Here is a 20918-nt window from a genome sequence, read left to right as displayed (position 1 = left end):
CAGGAGGCTGAGGCTGAAGGATTGCTTGATCCCACGAGTTTGAGCTGCTATGATCATGAGCTATGAGCATGCCACAGCACTCTAGCCTAGGTGACAGAGCAAGATCCTGTCTCTAAAATAAATGGATACATACATTTTTAGTTTTACCTTTTTTGAACCAAATGCAAAATAGCTATTAAAACTCTCCTTTAAAAAGACATAAAATTGTGTATAAATAGACATCAAAGTGTTTTACATGCATCATGTAATTCCATTTGACTATTGTTACTTGTTATTTCTTGTTCACCTCCACTATTTATGTTTCAATATATTCTTTTGGAATTGTACTACATCTTAATTCCTTTTTCTCTGTTGGTTTCCATTTTTGTGTGTTTCATTGCCATTTTCCATTTTGCAGATTGCCCCACATCATCTCATTCTACTAAAACTGTCTCCCCATCACCTGCCTTTCTTGATGAAGAAGAATTCAGTGACTTTATGCAGGGACCTGTTGAAGTTCCCCCATGTGGGCCTTCTTCCACATCCCAGCCCTTTCAGTCTTTCCACCCCTCCACCCCACTTGGCCAGTTGCATACACAGAAGGCTGGGACACAGCCTCTCCCTCCAAGTCAGAGTCCAGTGCCTTTGGCCTTACATGGTGTCCCTGGGCAAATTCCTTACTTCTCTACTGCTTCAGCCTCACACAGTGTACCAAAAGCAGGTAACTCTTAGCATTATTAATGAAAATATTCTTAAGATATCCTGGGATAACTTATTTTTGTTATATAAGTAGAATAATCCAGTGATGTTGGCAAGTAAACATGTACATGAATGTATAACTGCTGTTGAAATTCAACAAAACAAGTGTCTAGATTTTTAAGTTCTGGGGTCTTCACATTCCGGAAAGGTGATTTAAAACTTTTGCTCCTCAACTAGGAGCACTTTAAACTGCCTTATAACTTTAAAAGAAATCTTCTGATTTTTCCAGAAGATTGTTGTTTCGGAGATTCACCAATATCATTTTCTTAAGAATAAGGAGCTAGGAAAGGCTTCTTTAGAAAGTACTCTTTCAGCTTCAGTGACAGGGCACTTGGGGGCAGAAGCCCAGGTTGTTCATTTACTATCAATTTGTCCTTGGTGTGCCTTAGATTTTGTCATCTATAAAATGAATAGAGACAGCTACATATCCTGGCTTGAGACAGGGTGCTGGGAGGGATCTTGGCAGACATGTACTTAGTCCAGACTGTCTCATTTGATGGACGTGGAAACAGACCAAGAGATGACGATGATGTTACTGGCCAGAGGCCTCCCTAGGAGTTAGTGAAAGTGTTATCTTATGTAGGTTGTCAGATTTCAAAGGTAGTGCTCCTTCCTTCCACTACACTCTTCCACCTACTGTCTCATAGAATTCTTTAGAATCACAGTAGATAATTATGTTTACATTCTCTAAAATCTCAGGTCTCTCAAGTCCTATACAAATGTGCAGTGATTGACTTTTTTTTTTTGAGACAGAGTCTTGCACTGTCACCCAGGCTGGAGTGCAGTGGCATGATCTCAGCTCACTGCAACCTCTGCCTCCTGGGTTCAAGTGATTCTCTTGCCTCAGCCTCCCGAGTAGCTGAAATTACAGGCGCCCGCCATCACGCCCAGCTAGTTTTTTGTATTTTTAGTAGAGATGGGGTTTCACTATGTGGGTCAGGCTGGTCTTGAACTCCTGACCTCATGGTCTGCCTGCCTTGGCCTCCCAAAGTGCTGGGATTACAGGCTTGAGCCATGGCGCCTGGCCACAATGTTTACATTACATGTGGCAGGGCCTCCCTTTAGAATATGGGGGTGATGGCCGGACGCGGTGGCTCACGCTTGTAATCCCAGCACTTTGGGAGGCCGAGGCGGGCGGATCATGAGGTCAGGAGATCGAGACCATCCTGTCTAACACAGTGAAACCCTGTCTCTACTAAAAATACAAAAAATTAGCTGGGCGTGGTGGCGGGCGCCTGTAGTCCCAGCTACTCGGGAGGCTGAGGCAGGAGAATGGCGCAAACCCGGGAGGCGGAGCTTGCAGTGAGCCGAGATCGTGCCACTGCACTCCAGCCTGGGCAACAGAGTGAGACTCCGTCTCAAAAAAAAAAAAAAGAATATGGGGGTGAGCTGGGCACCGTGGCTCACTTCTGTAATCCCAGCACTTTGGGAGGCTGAGGTGGGTAGATGACCTGAGGTCAGGAGTTCGAGACCAGCCTGTCCAAAATGGCGAAAAACCCCGTCTCTACTAAAAATACAAAAATTAGCCAGGCTTGGTGGCGGGCGCCTATAATCTCAGCTACTAAGGAGGCTGAGGCAGGAGAATCGCTTGAACCTGGGAAGCAGAGGTTGCCATGAGCCGAGATCATGCCAATACACTACAGCCTGGGCGACAGAGTGAGATTCCATCTCAAAAAAAAAAAAAAAAAAAAGAATATGGGGGTGGAGATGGATGATTAAAAAGATTAGACATATACAGTTATGTACAAATAATCCTTCATGCTGTTTGTTTAGGCCCTTCCTTGGAGGAGAAGTTCCTAGTATCTTGTGATATAAGTACATCTGGGCAGGAACAAATTAAATTAAATACTTCTGAAGTTGGCCACAAAGCCTTAGGCCCAGGTTCCAGTAAGAAGTATCCCAGTTTAACGGCCAGTAACGGGGGTGCTGTAGATGGATGTGTAAGTGGTACCACCACTGCAGAGGCAGAAAAGACTTCAGATCAAAACCTGTCGATTGAAGAGAGTGGTGAGCTCGTGAAACATTCAGCAAAAAACTTGTTTAACCAAACGTTGCTCAAATGCTAACACCTTAAGCATTAATCTTCAAATGAATGCTGCTTCATTTTGCTAATTGAAATTTTGCTTGAAATATATTTAATGCATTCCTTTCTCCAATTAACCCCTAAGATTTTGCTCTGAATTCTTTCAACACACTGTTACTCCTTTTTAAAAATGATTTTGATAACTGGTTTTCTTAATTGGAATCATTTCTGATTTAAAATTTTCTTTCCTTTTATTTTATAAAAACTCTCTTTTTTTCCCCCCCTTATACTTTCTGTTCTTCCATAAAGGTTGAAAAGTTGAAATGTAACTGGAAAAGTCACCAATGAGAATATAGTTTTGGTTTCTCTAAAATAAATCATATGCAGCACTGCCTAAAAGACCTAAATTTTATAAATTCAACCCTCAGAAATGAATTAGAATATGGGCAGCCTAGGAGGCAAACTTTTGGGAGGATATTTTACTGGACAAAAAGCCCCCAAAAGTCCTATATATTTAAGACAGCAGTATCATATGTAGATTAAAAAACAATGAAACTTTGCAAAGAAGCATTAGTAAAAACCGCAAGTAAAGCTTGGACAATTCAATATTTTTAGATACATAATTTTAAACTATCATGTATCATGTTTTTTTCCTTAATTTGTAATACATGTTAAATGGTGCAAGGCTTATATGATTTAGAGTATTGATTTGATACATTTTAGTTTTTGTATAATTTACTCTTTAGAACATAGTTAACGTGCAAGAGTTGCTTAGAAACCAAATATTTTATTCTGAATCGGAGGCAGGGGGGACCAAATATTTTCATTGTATTGGTGACTTTTTTTAGTGTCTCCAGCCAGTGCTCTTTATAAAAAACCGTGACTCAGTGTGATTTCGCCGTCTTCTCCATGGACCACTATATACATTAATGTTTCTTATCTTCTAGGTGTGGGAGTATTTCCCTCACAGGATCCTGCTCAGCCCAGAATGCCTCCTTGGATTTACAATGAGAGTTTGGTTCCAGGTAAAAAAGCTTCTTTACCCAGGATTCCTATCTGGATATTTTGGTTTAAATATTATAAATTGAGTTGTAAATATTTACTGTTGTAGTTACAAAATATGCAGGAGGAGTTGTCACTTTTCTTTTTTTCTGAAAGAGTACAGAAATTAAATAAATGTCGTGTTTCATAAGACTGCCTCATGTATGGAATAACTATATAAATAAAGGAGAATAGTTTTGTTTTAATGTTTTATCAACCATCATACTTTTATTTCTAAAAGCTCTCTTAGATTTATTATGCTTTAATGGACATTATCAAATATTTACTTCAGCGATTAATAACTTATCAAGAATTTTACTAAAATATTTAATTAATTTTCTGAATTCTTAGTTTATATTTTTAAAAATATTCTTTCTATGACTTGTCACGTAATACTATATGAAATAAAAGACCACGTGGGATCTTTTTTTTCCACATCAGAAGATGTGAAGGATAGTGTTTACTTTTTTTTTGTTTGTTTGTTTTTTTGAGACAAGGTCTTACTCTGTCACCCAGGCTGGAGTGCAGTGGCAGGATCTTGGCTCACTGCAGCCTTGACCTCCCCAGGCTCAGGCAATCCTCCCACCTCAGCCTCTCAAGTAGCTGGGACTACAGGCACGTGCCACTACACCCAGCTAATTTTTGTATTTTTTTGTAGAGACGGGGTCTCGTCATGTTGCTCAGGCTGGTCTCAAACTCCTGGGCTCAAGTGATCTGCCTGCCTTGGTCTCCCAAAGTGCCGGGATTATAGGTGTGAGCCACTGCACCTGACCTACTTTTTCTTTACGTATATTTTTACTGCTGAGCCAAAAAGAAAAAAAAAAGAAAAGAAAATCCTTAAAGTGCATTTTCTTCTTTAAACAAAAAAAAATTTATTTTTAATTTTTATGGCTACATAATAAGTGTATATTTTTATGGAGTACATGAGATACTTTGATACAGAGATACAATGTGTAATAATCACATCAGGGTAGATAGGGTATCCGTTACCTCAAGCATGTATTACTTCTTTGTGTTATGAACATTCCAATTATACTCTGTAAGTTATTTTAAGTGTACAATAAATTATTGTTGACTGTAGCTACCTTGTAGTGCTATCAAATACTAGATCTTATTCCTCCTATCCAACTATATTTTTATGCCCACTAACCATCCCCATTATTCCCGCGCCCCCACTACCCTTCTCAGCCTCTGGAAACCATCATTCTATTCTCTGTCTCCATGAGTTCAGTTGTTTTAATTTTTAGCTTCCACAAATGAATGAAAATATATGAAATTTGTCTTTCTATGCCTGGCTTATTTCACTTAATATAGTGTCCTCCAATTCCAACCATGTGGTTGGAAATGACAGGATCTCAATTTTTTTTATGGCTGAATTGTGCTCTATTGTGTACATGTACCACATTTTCTTTTTTTCTTTTTTTTTTTTTTTTTTTGAGACAGAGTCTCGCTCTGTCACCCAGGCTGGAGTGCAGTGGCGCGATCTCTGCTCACTGCAAGCTCCGCCTCTCGGGTTCACTCCATTCTTCTGCCTCAGCCTCTCCGAGTAGCTGGGACTACAGGTGCCCGCCACCACGCCCGGCTAATTTTTTGTATTTTTAGTAGAGACAGGGTTTCACCGTGGTCTCGATCTCCTGACCTCGTGATCCGCCCGCCTTGGCCTCCCAAAGTGCTGGGATTACAAGCGTGAGCCACCGCGCCCGGCCCCACATTTTCTTTATCCATTCGTCTGTTGATGGACACTTAGGTTGCTTTTGAATCTTGGCTTATAAATTAGTACAGCCACTATGGAGAAACCTTTATACTGTTCTCCATAGTGACTATACTAATTTACATTCCTACCAACAGTGTACGAGGGTTCCTTTTTCTCCACATCCTCACCAGCATTCGTTATTGCCTGTCTTTTGGATAAAAGCCATTTTAAGTGGGGTGAGATGATATCTTATTGTAGTTTTGATTGACATATCTCTGATGATCAATGATGTTGAGCCTCTTTTCATAAACTTGTTTGCCATTTGCATGTCTTCTTTTGAGAAATGCCTGTTCAGTTGTCTTGCCCATTTTAAAATCAGATTATTAGCTTTTTTTCTATTGAGTTGTTTGAGCTTCTTATATATTTTGGTTATTAATCCCTTGTCAGATGGATAGTTTGCAGATATTTTCTCCTGTTCTGTGGGTTGTCCATTTTGTTGATTGTTTCCTTTGTAGTGCAAAAGCTTTTTAACTTGATGTGATCCCATTTGTCCATTTTTGCTTTGATTGCCTTTACTTTTGGGTTATTACTCAAGACATCTTTGCCCAGACGAATGTCCTGGAGAGTTTCCCCCAGTTTTCTTTTAGTAGTTTCATAGTTTCTGGCCTTAGATTTAAATCTTTAATTCATTTCTGTTTGATTTTTTTATTTGGTGTGGGATGGGGTCTAGTTTTATTCTTCTGCATATGGAGATCCAGTTTTTCCAGCACCGTTTATTGAAGAGACCCTCCCCAATGTATGTTCTTGGCACCTTTCTGAAAAATGAGTTCACTGTGGATGTGTGGATTTATTTCTGGGTTCTCTATTCTGTTGCATTGGTCTCTGTGTCTGTTTTTGTGTTATTACTATGCTGTTTTGGTTACTATAGCTTTGTAGTATAATCTGAAGTCAGGTAATATACAGTAATGTACTGTAATCCCTCCAGTTTTTTTCTTTTTGCTCAGAATGGCTTTGGCTATTCTGGGTCCTTTGTGGTACCATGTAAATTTTAGGATTATGTTTTCTGTTTCTGTGAAGAATGTAATTGGTATTGATAGGGATTGCATTGAATCTGTACTACCCATTGCTTTGGGTACTATGGACATTTTAACAACATTGATTCTTCCAAAACATGAACATGGAATATTTCTCTAATTTTTATGTCCCCTTCAATTTCTTGCATTAATGTTTTATAGTTTTCATTCAAATGCATTTTCGGATACTACTCATAATGACAAAAGGCTGTTACCAAAATAGTATGTACAATTCAAGTGTACATTAAAATAATGGCTTTTCTTCCAAATGCCTATTAGACAGTTTGCATCTTTTCTTCTCTGTCCTCAAGCCAAACAAACGATATCTAGATCTTGGTATATTTTGGAGTTTTATCCATTTTCTGCCAGTTTGTATTACTTTACTTTCTCCCTCTTCCTTCTAAACATACATGCACGTATACTTTCTAGTCAAAATATGTTTTGTTTGTTTGTTTGTTTGTTTTTGAGACAGAGTCTCGCTCTGTCACCCAGGCTGGAGTGCAGTGGCACAATCTCGGCTCACTGCAACCTCTGCCTCCCGGGTTCAAGCAATTCTCCTGCCTCAGCCTCCCGAGTAGTTGGGGTTACAGGCGTGCACCACCACTCCTGGCTAATTTTTTTTTATTTTTAGTAGAGACAGGATTTCACCATATTGGCTAGGCTGGTCTCGAACTCCTGACCTTGTGACCCGCCCACCTCGGCATCCCAAAGCGCTCGGATTACAGGCGTGAGCCACCACATCTGACCAAAAATACGTGTTCTTACGGAGAGCCCACTAACCTGTAATCCATACTTATAATCCCAGATGTAAAATTTTTGTTTTAAACAGTTTGTCTGTCCCCCTTAGCCCTACTAACTTTCATTTCCCTAACTAAGCTTGCTACATTTAGTAAATAACCATATAGGATGCCCAGTTAAATTTGAATTTCAAGTAAACAACAAATAATTTTTTAGTATAAGTATGTCCCATGCAATATTGGCATTCTTTATTTTAGCCCTATGTCTAACAACATTTCCCATTTGGTCCTTTGGAAAACCCATGTTATTGTCAAAAACTCACCAACTGTACCCCCCTTTTTAAGACACTTGTTCTGCCTCCTCACCTTAACAGAAACTGGGTCTTTCCTTAAAGGCTGTATTTCCATAGCACCTTCTCCCATGGTGTTTTCTCTCACAGCCTCTAATTTACTGGAGAAGAGTGATGTTGGTATAATTCTTACTTCCTGTTGCTCTTTTCAAACTGTTCCCACCATCATTACTCTACAGCTTCTCTTGTAAAGTCCAAAACATGCTGTCTTGTTACAATCTTCTACTGAATTATAAGACTTTGTCTTACCTCTAGCCCTAAATTTTATCTTTAGTACCAAGCTTCAGACTCTTAATTGTCTGCTGGACATTTCCACTTGAATATCTCAATTTTTTTTTTCTTTTTTTTGAAACGGAATGTCACTGTTGCCCAGACTGGAGTGCAGAGTCGCGATCTTGGCTCACTGCAACCTTTGTCTCGGGGTTCAAGTGATTCTCCTGCCTCAGCCTCCCGAGTAGCTGGGCTTACAGGCACATGCCACCACGTGTGACTAACTTTTGTATTTTTAGTAGAGATGGGGTTTCACTATATTGGCCAGGCTGGTCTTGAACTCCTGACCTCAGATGATCTGCTGGCCTTGGCCTCCCAAGTGCTGAGATTACAGACGTGAGCCACCACGCCCAGCTGCACTTAAATATGTTTAAAGCAATTTAAACCCTGACATGGCTTCGGTTCTATTAAAGCAGTTTGATTGAAGATTATTCTTGTATACCAACAATGGCACCCCAAAAAATAAATCACTTGGAATGTGTTTCCATTTGTAATCTGGTCTTTCCTTTAATAGATGCCTATAAGAAAATCTTAGAAACCACAATGACTCCAACTGGAATAGATACTGCCAAACTGTATCCCATTCTGATGTCATCTGGGCTTCCCAGGGAAACTCTTGGACAGATATGGGCCTTAGCTAATCGAACTACACCTGGCAAACTTACAAAAGAAGAACTTTATACCGTTCTAGCCATGATAGCGGTAACACAGGTAAACAATGTTTCTTAAGTTAGATCAAATAACTTTATTAATATAAATTGCAAGGATATGAAATCTTTTTTACTACATTGTGTAACTCCTGGTACATTAAAATTTAGATCATTTTCAGGATATAGTACTTCAAAAATGTGGAGTTTATATGATGTGCATAATAGCAAGTTATTCCTTTGTTTAAAGACTTTTTATTTTGGTTTGTTTTTGAGACTGAGTCTCATTCTGTTGCCCAGGCTGGAGTGCAGTGGCGCGATCTCAGCTCACTGCAACTTCCGCCTCCCGGGTTCAAGTGATTCTCGTGCCTCAGCCTCCCAAGTAGCTGGGATTACAGGCACCCACCACCATGCCCGGCTACTTTTTGTATTTTTAGTAGAGATGGGGTTTTACCATGTTGGCCAGGCTGGTCTCGAACTCCTGACCTCAAGTGATCCACCTGTCTTGGCCTCCCAAAGTGCTGGGATTACAGGCGTGAGCCACCATGCCTGGCCTAAAGACTTTTAATATATTAACATTCTCTGAACTTGAAAGTTAGTCAGTAATAGGTGAAATTACTCTGTGTTTTGAAATGCTCTAAAATTTCATAGATATAGATAAAGTATTCTGAGTCTGGTATAAATTTTTCTTTTATTGGAAAGTCATTTTAAATGATTTGATGATACAGAATTAACCAAACTTGTCAGAAAGTGAAAATGTCAGAACTGATATGTGTTGGCCATTTATTTGTTAAGTATTAGGTTTGCATTGACCTTGTAACTTTTTTTCTTAAATCAAATTCATGAGTTTTGAGAGCTGGAGTGGAAACATGCAAAGGCTACGGATTTTTACCTTTCGGTCTCTGCCAGATTTCGACCGTATGTGGTTTACAATCCCCTAATCCATTTTCTTTCTATCATTTGTAGAGGGGCGTTCCCGCAATGAGTCCTGATGCTTTAAACCAGTTCCCAGCAGCTCCTATTCCAACTTTAAGTGGCTTTTCTATGACTCTGCCTACGCCAGTGAGTCAGCCAACCGTGATACCTTCAGGCCCTGCGAGCTCCATGCCCCTTAGCCTTGGACAGCCAGTCATGGGCATTAACCTTGTTGGACCAGTGGGTGGAGCTGCTGCCCAGGCTTCTAGTGGTTTCATACCAACCTATCCTGCAAATCAGGTAAATGGCGAAGTTGTGCATATTTCAAATAATCACTGAAAGTGAATCTGGGCACCATTTTTTCCAGGGATACATAGAGTAGGTTACTGGATTATGGTGAGCACATTTAAATTCTTAGGTTGTATCTTTCAGGAAAACTGCTAAATCTGAAATTAAAATACTTTAGTTTTTCACTTCTCAGATTAGCAAAAATGTTTTAAATATATAATATTTAATGTCATTGAAAAAGTAGGGTAAAAGTGACTAATACACTCTAGGCTTATTGGTACAGCCTTGTTGAAAGGCAGGCTTGGCAATAGCTATCAAAATTCTACATGTTGAGCTGGGCGTGGTGATGTGTACCTGTAGTCCCAGCTACCCCGGAGGCTGAGGCAGGAGGATCACTTGATCCCAGGAGTTCAAGTCTGCAGTGAGCTATGATTATGATCACACCATTGCACTCCTGCTTGGCAACAGAAGGAGACTGAGTTTAAAAAAAAAAAAGCCTCTGCATGTCTATATCTTCTATCCTAGTAGTCACATTATTAGAAATCTATCCCAAGAAATAGTGACTCAAATTAGCAAAGATATACAAGAATTTTTGTTGTAATGTTGTTTGTTAGAGTAAAAAGTAGAAATAGCTAAATATCCAACAGGAGGAGAAAGGTTAAATAAATTTCAGTTCATTCACACAGTGGCAATCATTAAGCTGAATGAGATAGATCTACATGTACTGCATGGAAATGTGTCTTTGTTATATGGTTAAAGTATAGAGCAACATAGTGTAATCTCATTTTTCTTTAAAACAAATGAGCTGTTAACAGTACTTCTGGAGTATGGGATTAGGAGTCAGTGTCCACTCTTTGTACATGTATGTGATTGGTTATGATGAGCTTGTGTCACTTAATTTGCAAACATGCATGATATATCTGTATGTCTTTTTTTTTTTTTTTAGCATTTTGACCTTTCCGTTTTAATTTTTTTTTTTTTTTTTTTTTTTTGAGACACAGTTTCAGGCTGGAGTGCAGTGGCACGATCGTGGCTCACTGCAACCTCTGCCTCCCAGATTCAAGCCATTCTCCTGCCTCAGCCTGCCAAGTAGCTGGGATTACAGGTGCCCGCCACCACACCTGGCTAGATATGTCTTTTAAAGATGGTAGGCGCTCAGTAACCCAATGAATGTCATTCAGCTATTTTACAAATGTATAGATTAGCTTTTTTTTTTTTTCAGCCAGAGTCTTGCTCTGTTGCCCAGACTGGAGCGTAGTGGCAGGATCTCGGCTCACTGCAACCTCCGCCTCCTGGGTTCAAGTGATTCTCCTGCCTCAGCTACCCATGTAGCTGGGACTACAGGCACATGCCACCGTGCCCAGCTAATTTTTGTATTTTTAGTGGAGATGGCGTTTCACCATGTTAGGCAGACTGGTCTCGAACTTCTGACCTCAGGAGATCTGCCCGCCTCGGTCTCCCAAAGGGCTGGGATTACAGGCGTGAACCACTGCTCCCAGCCTAGATTAGCTATTTAAACCAGTCTTTTACCATTTGTACCAGAGAGCATCTAAAAATACAAAACAGGATTCCTGCCGTAAGCACTTGAGTTAATGTATCTAAACTGAGAAATTTTAAAGGCAGTCTTTGAGATTGACTTTTGGAGATTTGTTGTGTATTTATTTTGTCAGTCAGTGCTATTTATTTAAATGTCCTTTATAAACCTAGGTAGTAAAGCCAGAAGAAGACGACTTCCAGGATTTTCAAGATGCTTCTAAGTCAGGATCCCTTGATGACTCATTCAGTGATTTCCAAGAGTTGCCTGCTTCTTCAAAAACAAGTAACTCCCAGCATGGAAACAGGTAGAAAAGAGTTTAATATATTTAATATTGCATTTAACCATTAAGAAAGAGGCATCCATAATAGGAAGGCTAGGTGTGAGAAATTTAAAAATTAAGACTCCTTACTCTACTACTTTCTGTGATTATTCCCTCTGTATTAATACTTCTACTCTTCAAACTTCTCTCCCCTTTGTCCACCTTAAACTTCAGCTCCTACTGTTTCCTGTAAGTACACACCTGCCTGTCAATTCTTTTTTACCTGTGCCAAACCTTTATTATAGCTAAGAGCACCTGTGCAGTGATGACTTCGTGTTCCTGTATTAAAGCAAGGTCTTCAACTGTTAAAAAGTTTTTTAGGCAGGAGCACATAATTGTACATTTTTGTAATGTTACGTACCGTTGCTTTTCCACAGAATCATAATTCAGAACTCTAATCATATTCATTCACATTTCTTGTATATTTGACATTAGTGTCTTTTAAGCCTTCAGATTTCTGTTGCTGACGGCTGCATAAACATTTCTCTAAGGTTTTACATGCCACCTTAACCTTCAGGTACAGTAACTGATTCAGTATGTTGTCAGCATTTTTAATTTTTTTTTGAGATGGGGTCTTGCTCTGTCACCCAGGCTGGAGGGCAGTGGTGTGATCTCGGCTCACTGCAACCTCCACCTCCCAAGTTCTCCTGCCTCAGTCTCCCTAGTAGCTGGGATTACAGGTGTCCACCACCATGCCAAGCTTATTTTTTGTATTTTTAGTAGAGATGGGGTTTCACCATTTCACCGTGTTGGCCAGGCTGGTCTCAAACTCCTGGCCTCAAGTGAGTCCGAGCTTGGCCTCCTAAAGTGCTAGGATTACAGGCATGAGCCACCGTGCCCAGCCGGCATTTTTAAAAAAGTATTTGGATATTTCTGCAAAGTGGAAGACATCAGACACCAGAGTAAGCGATATGAATTCCTTTGGTTTTATTTTTCAAATTGGTTTTTGTCAGAATACATATTCCATGTCTCCTATGTTCCTGTTTATGCAGTTTCGCTCATCTCTTCCCCTTTAGCCAATTGATTATCTCTTAGCACTTTGCTGCATACACACTGTAACAAGAACTAAGGGATAGGCATTATAGAGAATTACAAATTAGGAAAAGAGATTATTCTCCTGATTTTAAAAACATGTTAAATGTATGTACGTAACATATAGAAGAAACATATAAGGAATGTGACCATAGAGTGCTGGTATTTCCAGGACTGCTGCACCAACACAAGTTAAACCTTCTAGACACATAAATTGTATTTCTACTCCAGATCTCTTCCTTTGAACAAAATTTATATGTACTACTGCTATCTAAGCATCCCTATCTGAATGACTCAAGGCATCTCAAATTCACTGCATGAAATTAACTGTATTGTTTTCCTACTCAAAGCCAAATAAAAATGTGTTAAATCGTTATTCCCTTCCTTGGTGAATGATGTCACCATATTCAGTCACCAAATTAAAAGCATGCTATTTACTTTGGCTCTGTCCTCTCTCCTTTACCACCATTAACTCTGTCAGCTCTGTGTGACAGTGTGTGATCTTAACTCCTGCCCACTCTCAACTCTTGCTATTCCCCATGACTTACACTCCAGCCTTGCCAGCATGACTCCAAACTGACCATGCTCTTCCAAGCTTTATCCGTTCTGTTTGCTTCAGTCTGAAATACCCTTACCTGATCTCCCTATAGTTATAGTTCCATTTCAGAAATCAGCTAAATACAGGAAGTTTTTCCTAACCAATTCCCACCTCCTTTGCTACTGCTATAGTACCTGATGAATATCTGTGCCCTAATTGTAATTGCTGGTTTACCTGACTGTTTCCCTCTCTAGGCTGTAAGTATCTGAAGACAGTCATTCATGTTTATATATGTAGTGCTTGGCCCCATCATATGTAATTAATAAAGATCTGTTGGATGACAATGTTATAGTATGTGGGTTATAAACCTGATTTATCAAATGGGTGGTTTATTTCTCTGAGCAAAACTGTTTGTAGATGAAATTAAAATTTGGGGGTAGAAAGTTTTAAGGTGGTAGCCAGACCTGAGATATATGGGGTATTAGCAATTTTGTGTGGCATTATCTCCATGTAATAGTTTACTTTCATATATGATACTTTGCAGCTATTCCTCTTACATACAGCTCTGACTTGACTACTTCCATACTTTCCTTGAATGAAACTTTTTTTTTTTTTTTAAGATGGAGTCTTGCTCTGTCTCCAGGCTGAAGTGCAGTTGCGCAATCTCGGCTCACTGAAACTTCTGCCTCCCAGGTTCAAGTGATTCTCCTGCCTCAGCCTCCCTAGTAGCTGGGACTACAGGCACACGCCACTACACCCAGCTAATTTTTGTATTTTTAGTAGAGATGGGGTTTTACCATATTGTGCAGGCTGGTCTTGAACTCCTGACCTCAGGTGATCTGCCTGCCTCGGCCTCCCGAAGTGCTGGAATTACAGGCGTGAGCCACCATGCCCAGCTGAATGAAACTATTTTGGTTTTATCTAGAATTCATACTCATTATTCATTTATTCATCCAGCAAACATTTATTTAGCATTTGCTATATGCCAGACACTTGGATAGGCATGAGAAATACAGAAGCAAAAACCACAGTTCCTGCTCTAAAGACACTTAGTTTTATCTGGTATTTAAATTATCTGATAAAGTTGTCTTAGGATTAGTCCTTAAATGTATATATAAAATGTATTCTCTAGTTTATGATAATCTGTACTCCAAATTGTTTTAAAAAGAGATTTGTTAAATCATGATGTGAATAGCTAAGCCTAGGAAAGACCATTTTGGACAGAAAATGGACATTGCTTGTTAGAGAAGATGAAAAGGCAAGTAAGGTTTTAGGAGTAGACCGGAATGGAGAGCATTGTTAGTCTGTGAGAAAATAACATTAGTTAGGGACAGCACCAGTTGTGGGATGGCTTATGACTTACGACATTCTCTATTTTAAAGCATTTTAGGAGTAAGAAGTGGCACAATGAAAGTGATTCTTGCTACCGTGTTTAGAATAAATTCAATTGCCATGGTAATCCTGCTGTGAGATGATGAGAATTACTCAGGGTTTAGAGTTATAGACACTGAACAGTTTATATCTGAGAAATTGGTTAGACTCAGTGTTAAACTAGGTGAATCAAAGGAGAGATGGCAGTTGAGCCTGCACATAAGACCTGAAGGGCCTCTGGAAGGCAGCAACATCATCCAGTCATTCATTCAGAAAATACTATGTGCCAGGCACTCGGGAGCCTAATCAACAAAGCAGATAGGGGACATTGATCATAGAAAAGTTAACAAGGGGGCCAGGGTTGGCCAGGCACAGTGGCTCACACCTGTAATCCCAGCACTTTGGGAGGCCGAGGCAGACGGATCATCTGAGGTCAGGAGTTTGAGACCAGCCTGGCCAACATGGTGAAACCCCATCTCTACAAAAAAAAACATACCAAAATTACCCAGGCCTGGTGGCGTGTGCCTGTAATCCCAGCTACTTGGGAGGCTGAGGCAAGAGAATTGCTGAACTTGGGAGGTGGAGTTTGCAGTGAGCCAAGACACGCCACTGCACTCCTGCCTGGGAGACAGAGTAAGAATTTGTCTTAAAAAAAAAAAAAAAAGCTGGCGGGGAAGGCTGGCTGCAGTGGCTCTTGCCTATAAACCTAGCACTTTGGGAGGCCAAGGCGGGCAGATCACTTGAGCCCAGGAGTTCACTTGATCCTGGACAACCTATGGAGATGCCATCTCTACAAAAAATGCAACAATTAGCTGGGCATGGTGGTGCATGCCTGTAGTACCAGCTGTCCCAGCTACTTGGGTTGCTGAGGCAGGAGAATCACTTGAACCCAGGAGGTCGAAACTGCAGTGTGCTATGATGGTGCCTCTGCACTCCAGCCTGGGCAACAGAGCAAGACAGTGTCTCAAAAAATAAATAAATAAAAGTTCACAAAGGGTTAACGTATAGGACTTCGGGGTTGGTTAGTTTATTCTGCTGAGATCAAAATATTTCTTTTTAAATGTATATATTTAGCAGGGTAAGCAACTAAATAAAACTGTCTACCACAGTTATATGGAGTGATTGTAAAACACTAATAGATTCACTAGAGAAAATGTAAAATACTTTTTTGTGGCCGAATTTTTTAAGTCTTACCTTTTAGTAGAATACAGGTTCTTAAGTGTAAAATCATAGATGCCTTTCTCACTTGAGTATTTTCATTAGTGTGAAAGGGTAGAAATACTGTCTTCATGTTTGGAACGGATGATGACTACTATGTAACTGGCATAAACACTTTCATGGTGATTGCAGTGGTTTTTAAAAATAATAACTTCAGAGAAAGAACTGGAATGAAATACTCATTTGCAGTGTGCATAAAATTACAGTCTGAGTCATAACTTTTTTTGAATGGAATTTTGTTGACTTTAATCAGCAAGCAGTAGTTCATTACCCTAAAGATTCTGTTGGTTTTTTTTTCCAATTCTGTGAATATAATTTTAAAATTAATAATCAATTAAGTGTAACATTTAGTAGAAAGATTTTTACCAATGAGGCTTAAAAGGCCATAGCTAAAGCTGGAGGGTCATGAAAAATAAAGAAATCATTCAACTTTTGGGTTTTTTTTTCCCTAAGATGTTAATTTCCTTTATTCCCATGTAACATTCTGTACAGTGAACTGTACTTTAATTACGGAACTTTTAAAAAGTCAACTTACAGTGTATAGATGATGACTTATTTCATTTGTCAAGATCAGTTATGTAGCAGCTGTTTGGTGGTGATGTGAAATCATAATATTTCATGGCATTAAGCCCTAAAGGACTGTGTACCCCATTAGAATGCAGCTGCCAGAGCCTAGTTTTTACCTTGCTTGTAAGCCACTGATAAGAAGATTTAAATGACTGTGGAAAGATTTTTGCTCCAGGGCAAAGAACTCAATAGAAATCAATTTATATAACTTGTGCATGGTATTGAATGACACAAACTAGTGGTGGAATGTAGTCATTCATATGTAAAAGTGTTCTTCCAGGGAGCTGCCTGGGTCTGATAAGGGAAGAAGAAGAAGAAAAAAAAAGTAATGCTTTTATAGTATGTATTTAAGCCTGCTAAGAATTACCCACACAGGTATTACTCATTAACGCTATTTTTCCATCCAGCACAAAATATGTCCACAGGCAAAAGTATCTTTATCTAATTTTGAAGTGATCGTTGTTTTGTTACAAAGATAGTTTCTGGAACCGCCGATGTGACCCTTGTAAAAATGCAAATTGTATTAACTCTATGGCAGCTTATCAGATGTATGCACTTCTGCCAGTAGGCAATGCAGTACAATCAGAAGAAAAACAATTTACATTTTAGCTTGAACAGCATTTCATAAATAGATTTTTATCTTAACTATTCTACCTCTGCACTCTGAACCCATTGAAGATAATAATTTATATTAAGGTTAACATTTATTTTAAAATATTGAGTATACATATGTGGAACAGTTCACTTTTGCAGTTTTATGGACCTTAAGCTAAAATTGCAGGAAGTCATCATTCTTTAATAATCTACTTCCAACACCATTCCAGTTGTTACTATGGCTTAAAGAGATGCTTAGACAGTCAGCATGGATCTGACCCCTCTTCATTTAATCAAGAAAAAAATGATTGGGTAATGTTTTTTGTTTTGTTTTGTTTTTTGAAAAAGGACATCATTTTTTTTCTTTGTGGTATATATGTATACTATATAGTTTCTAACTTTTAAAGCAAAGAACCATGAGTTTTAATGAAATACCTGTTTGCCATTTTAATTTGAACTTCCTTTTAGATGATAAAGGAAGGATTCAATGTCATCAAAATATGTTTCTTTTTTCCTTCAGTGCCCCTTGTTTGTTGATGCCACTTCCTGGAACTAAAGCATTGCCTTCAGTGGACAAATATGCTGTGTTTAAAGGAATTGCAGCTGACAAGTCCTCTGAAAATACTGTTCCACCTGGAGGTAAAAACAGTTGGTAAATTCATAAACTTTTGAATGCTAAATTGCATAATATTTAAATTGTATGAATCTTTAAGTGGTGGTCTTCTGTGCTAAATATGTAAAATGCCTATATACCACATGTTAATAGTGTTTGGTTAAACCAATCTGCCTCACTTCCTGGAGCTGTGATTTCAAGATTCCTAACCTTAACTGAGCTTCTGTCCTTTCTATCATAGATTCTGGTGATAAATATAGTGCTTTCAGAGAACTCGAACAGATAGCAGAGAATAAACCTTTAGGTAAGTTTTTGAATCCTCAGAAGGATAAATTATTCCCATTTTTAATAAAGGGATTTTTGATGGTTCTTTCAGTGGCATTCCCTTTGTGTGTGTGTGTGTGTGTGTGTGTGTGTGTGTGTGTTTAGGAGAAAAAAACTGAATGGATAAAACAATATGGTATAGTAGTGATGTTTATAATAGATACTCAAACTGTAAGTATTCTAATTCAAAAAACCTTAATAATAGCTACCGTGTTTAGGCTGGGTGCAGTGGCTCACGCCTGTAATCCCAGCAGTTTGGAAGGCCGAGGGGGGTGGATCACCTGAGGTCAGGAGTTTGAGACCAGCCTGGCCAACACGGCAAAACCCTGTCTTTACTAAAAATATGAAAATTAACCGGGTGTGGTGGTGCGCACCTGTAGTCCCGGGTACTCGGGAGGCTGAGGCAAAAGAATCACTTGAACCCAAGAAGCAGAGGTTGCAGTGAGCTGAGATTGTGCCACTGCACTCCAGCCTGAGTGACAGAGCAAGACTCCATCTCAAAAAAAAAAAAAAAAAATAGCTATTGTTTTTAAAAAATATCATGATAGGGTCGGGCACAGTAGCTCACACCTGTATTCCCAGCACTTTGGGAGGCTGACGTGGGCGGATCACCTGAGGTCAGGAGTTCCAGACCAGCCTGGCCAACATGGTAAAATCCCATCTCTACTAAAAATACAAAAAAGTTAGCCAGGCATGGTGGCACATGCCTGTAGTCCCAGCTACTCAGGAGGTTGAGGCACAAGAATCACTTGAACTCAGGGAGGCAGAGATTGCAGTGAGCCGAGATCATGCCGCTGCACTCCAGCCTGGGCAACACAGTAAGATTCCATCTCAAAAAAAAAAAAAATGATAGGTACTAAATGGGGGATTATCTAGTAGAAGGGGGATAAGATTACTTCTTGTGGTTCTGGAAATTACAAGGAGGTAAATGTGCTTCAGTTATTGAGAATTATTTATTTTCTAAAATTTAGGGCACACCAGGCACAGTGGCTCATGCCCGTAATTCCAGCACTTTGGGAGGCCAAAGTGGGAGGATGGCTTGAGCCCAGGAGTTTGAGACCAGCCTGGGCGACATAGTGAGACCTTGTCTCTACAAAAAATATAAATAAATAAATAAAAAATAAGCCAGATGTGGTGGTGCACACCTGTGGTCCCTGCTACTTGAGAGGCTGAGGTGGGAGGATTGCTTGATCCTGGGAGGTCGAGGCTGCGATGAGCCATGATTGTGCCACTGTACCCCAGCCTGGTCACAGTAAAAATAAAATAAAATTTAGGGCAAATTCCAAATCGGTGTAGTTTCCTCTGAAGATAGGACATTCCCTTTCACGGGAAGCTTGCATGACAAGTTAAATTCCCTTGTCAAGTGAGAGCCGTGGTTACTCTGATTTATTACACTGCTCAACAATGTACTGCTAATACTCAAACTACACTGCTTGAAGTATTAGCAGTACAGCAATCTGCGGACTGTAAAGGCAGCAACTAGTCTTTTTTTTTTTGGAACAGAGTTTTATTCTTGTCAACCAGGCTGGAGTGCAGTGGCATGATCTCGGCTCACTGCAGCTTCCACCTCTTGGGTTCAAGCGATTCTTCTTTCTCAGCCTCTCAAGTAGCTGGGGTTACAGGTACCTGCCACCACGCCTGGCTAATTTTCATATTTTTAGTAGAGACAGGGTTTCACCATGTTGGCCAGGCTGGTCTCAAACTCCTGACCTCAGGTGATCTGCCCACCTCGGCCTCCCACAGTGCTGGGATTACAGGCGTGAGCCACCACACTTGGCCAGTCTTTTCCTTTTCAAGATTTTTTTTTCTATTGCTGTTGTGGTACTTGGTACCATTATTATTTGTTATTTTTTAGCCTTTCAATCATGATCTAGAGATAAAATGTTCTAGAGTAACATTATTAAAAATGACTTGATTAAGGCATAGTCACTGCTACATATCATAATGCAGGTACAAGATACATTCACAGAGGTATATTACAGTACTGTCTTACATCTATAATACTAGAGCATACAATTAAAAAGGCACTATATAAGATTTGATTCTACTCTTCCAGCAGAGAGCCCAAAGGATGGTATGACACAGCTCTCATACAGAAATGCACCTTCTTAGCTAGGATTTTCTTTCATTAGTAGCATGGTTATAGGTACTCACTTTTCTTCATGAACATCAGCTAAAAATAATTTAAAAACAAACCAATGAAACATTGGATTCCTACAAAGATGACCAAGTGGGGGTAAGCAGGACTCAACCAAACTCGTATTTTACCAAATCCTTCATGTTAGAACGGTGAGAGCTCTGTGAAAGAAAGGGAATGGCAAGTAGCACTTCAAAGCTCGGGCCACAACCAAAACACAGGATCATTTCAAACAGAAGCAGTAACCAAACAATGCTCACTTAGTATGTTCAAGGATACAGACGTCGATATTCAATCATCTGCACACTAATCCAGTAAGAATGAGTGATCAGTTACTATACTTTGCTTGTGTTAAACTCAATCACCACTTTACAAAATTTTCAAGATTGGCTGTAATTTAATGAGAAAGATGAAGAGAGAGGGGTTTATGTGCACGTGTGGTTACCATCTCTGATAGTAAGACTTAGAGTACAAGGGAATATAAAATGACTATTTGGGAGTCATATATGTAAAAACTGGATGTTATGTTTGTGGTTAAATCCTACTGTAAACATGATGGGTAGGGTTTAGTTAACCCATAGGTCAAAATATGTTCTCCAAAGCTTAACTATGCATGCTATGAAATGTGTATACTCTAATGAGAATTTCCTTCTGGGAACAATACCAATTCTATCTTTACGTATTGAATGCTCAAACTTGGGACAGCCTTCAGCAATCTTTTATTTCCACCCTTCTGCTAGGGGTCGGGGAGAGAAGGTAGGTAGGTATGGTAGAAATTGTATTGCTTAATCATCTTTAAAGAAGGAAAGCCCAACTCTTATAAGAATATTCAGCCCCTTATAACTGTTAGGTTCTAGAAATATTTTCTTGTGTTTTATCCAAGCTTTTAGAAT

General features: G+C 39.4%; 1 protein-coding gene across 14 annotated transcripts in view; it reads left to right on the top strand.

The window, feature by feature from the left end:
* The window catches only part of SYNRG (synergin gamma), a 91686-nt gene that overhangs the window by 29654 nt on the left and 41114 nt on the right, over nt 1-20918 (top strand). For 8 of the 14 annotated variants that reach the window (XR_009215195.1, XR_009215194.1, XM_058445246.1 and 5 more), the window contains exons 7-14: nt 398-700; nt 2512-2745; nt 3709-3786; nt 8440-8636; nt 9539-9787; nt 11483-11616; nt 17472-17590; nt 17806-17868. Coding sequence is in view for 12 of the 14 variants with exons in the window: in XM_058445246.1 (XP_058301229.1) it covers nt 398-700; nt 2512-2745; nt 3709-3786; nt 8440-8636; nt 9539-9787; nt 11483-11616; nt 17472-17590; nt 17806-17868 (1377 nt within the window). In the remaining 2 variants the exon portion in view is untranslated. The remainder of the gene's footprint in view (nt 1-397; nt 701-2511; nt 2746-3708; nt 3787-8439; nt 8637-9538; nt 9788-11482; nt 11617-17471; nt 17591-17805; nt 17869-20918) is intronic. The other 6 variants (XM_032163093.2, XM_032163095.2, XM_032163096.2 and 3 more) reach the window with 2 other exon arrangements.

Source organism: Hylobates moloch, unplaced genomic scaffold (genome assembly GCF_009828535.3).
Source record: "Hylobates moloch isolate HMO894 unplaced genomic scaffold, HMol_V3 SCAFFOLD_10, whole genome shotgun sequence".
NCBI classification, from domain to species: Eukaryota; Metazoa; Chordata; class Mammalia; order Primates; family Hylobatidae; genus Hylobates; species Hylobates moloch.
Note: the sequence above shows the minus strand (reverse complement) of the source record. Positions and strands in the feature narration are given on the sequence as shown.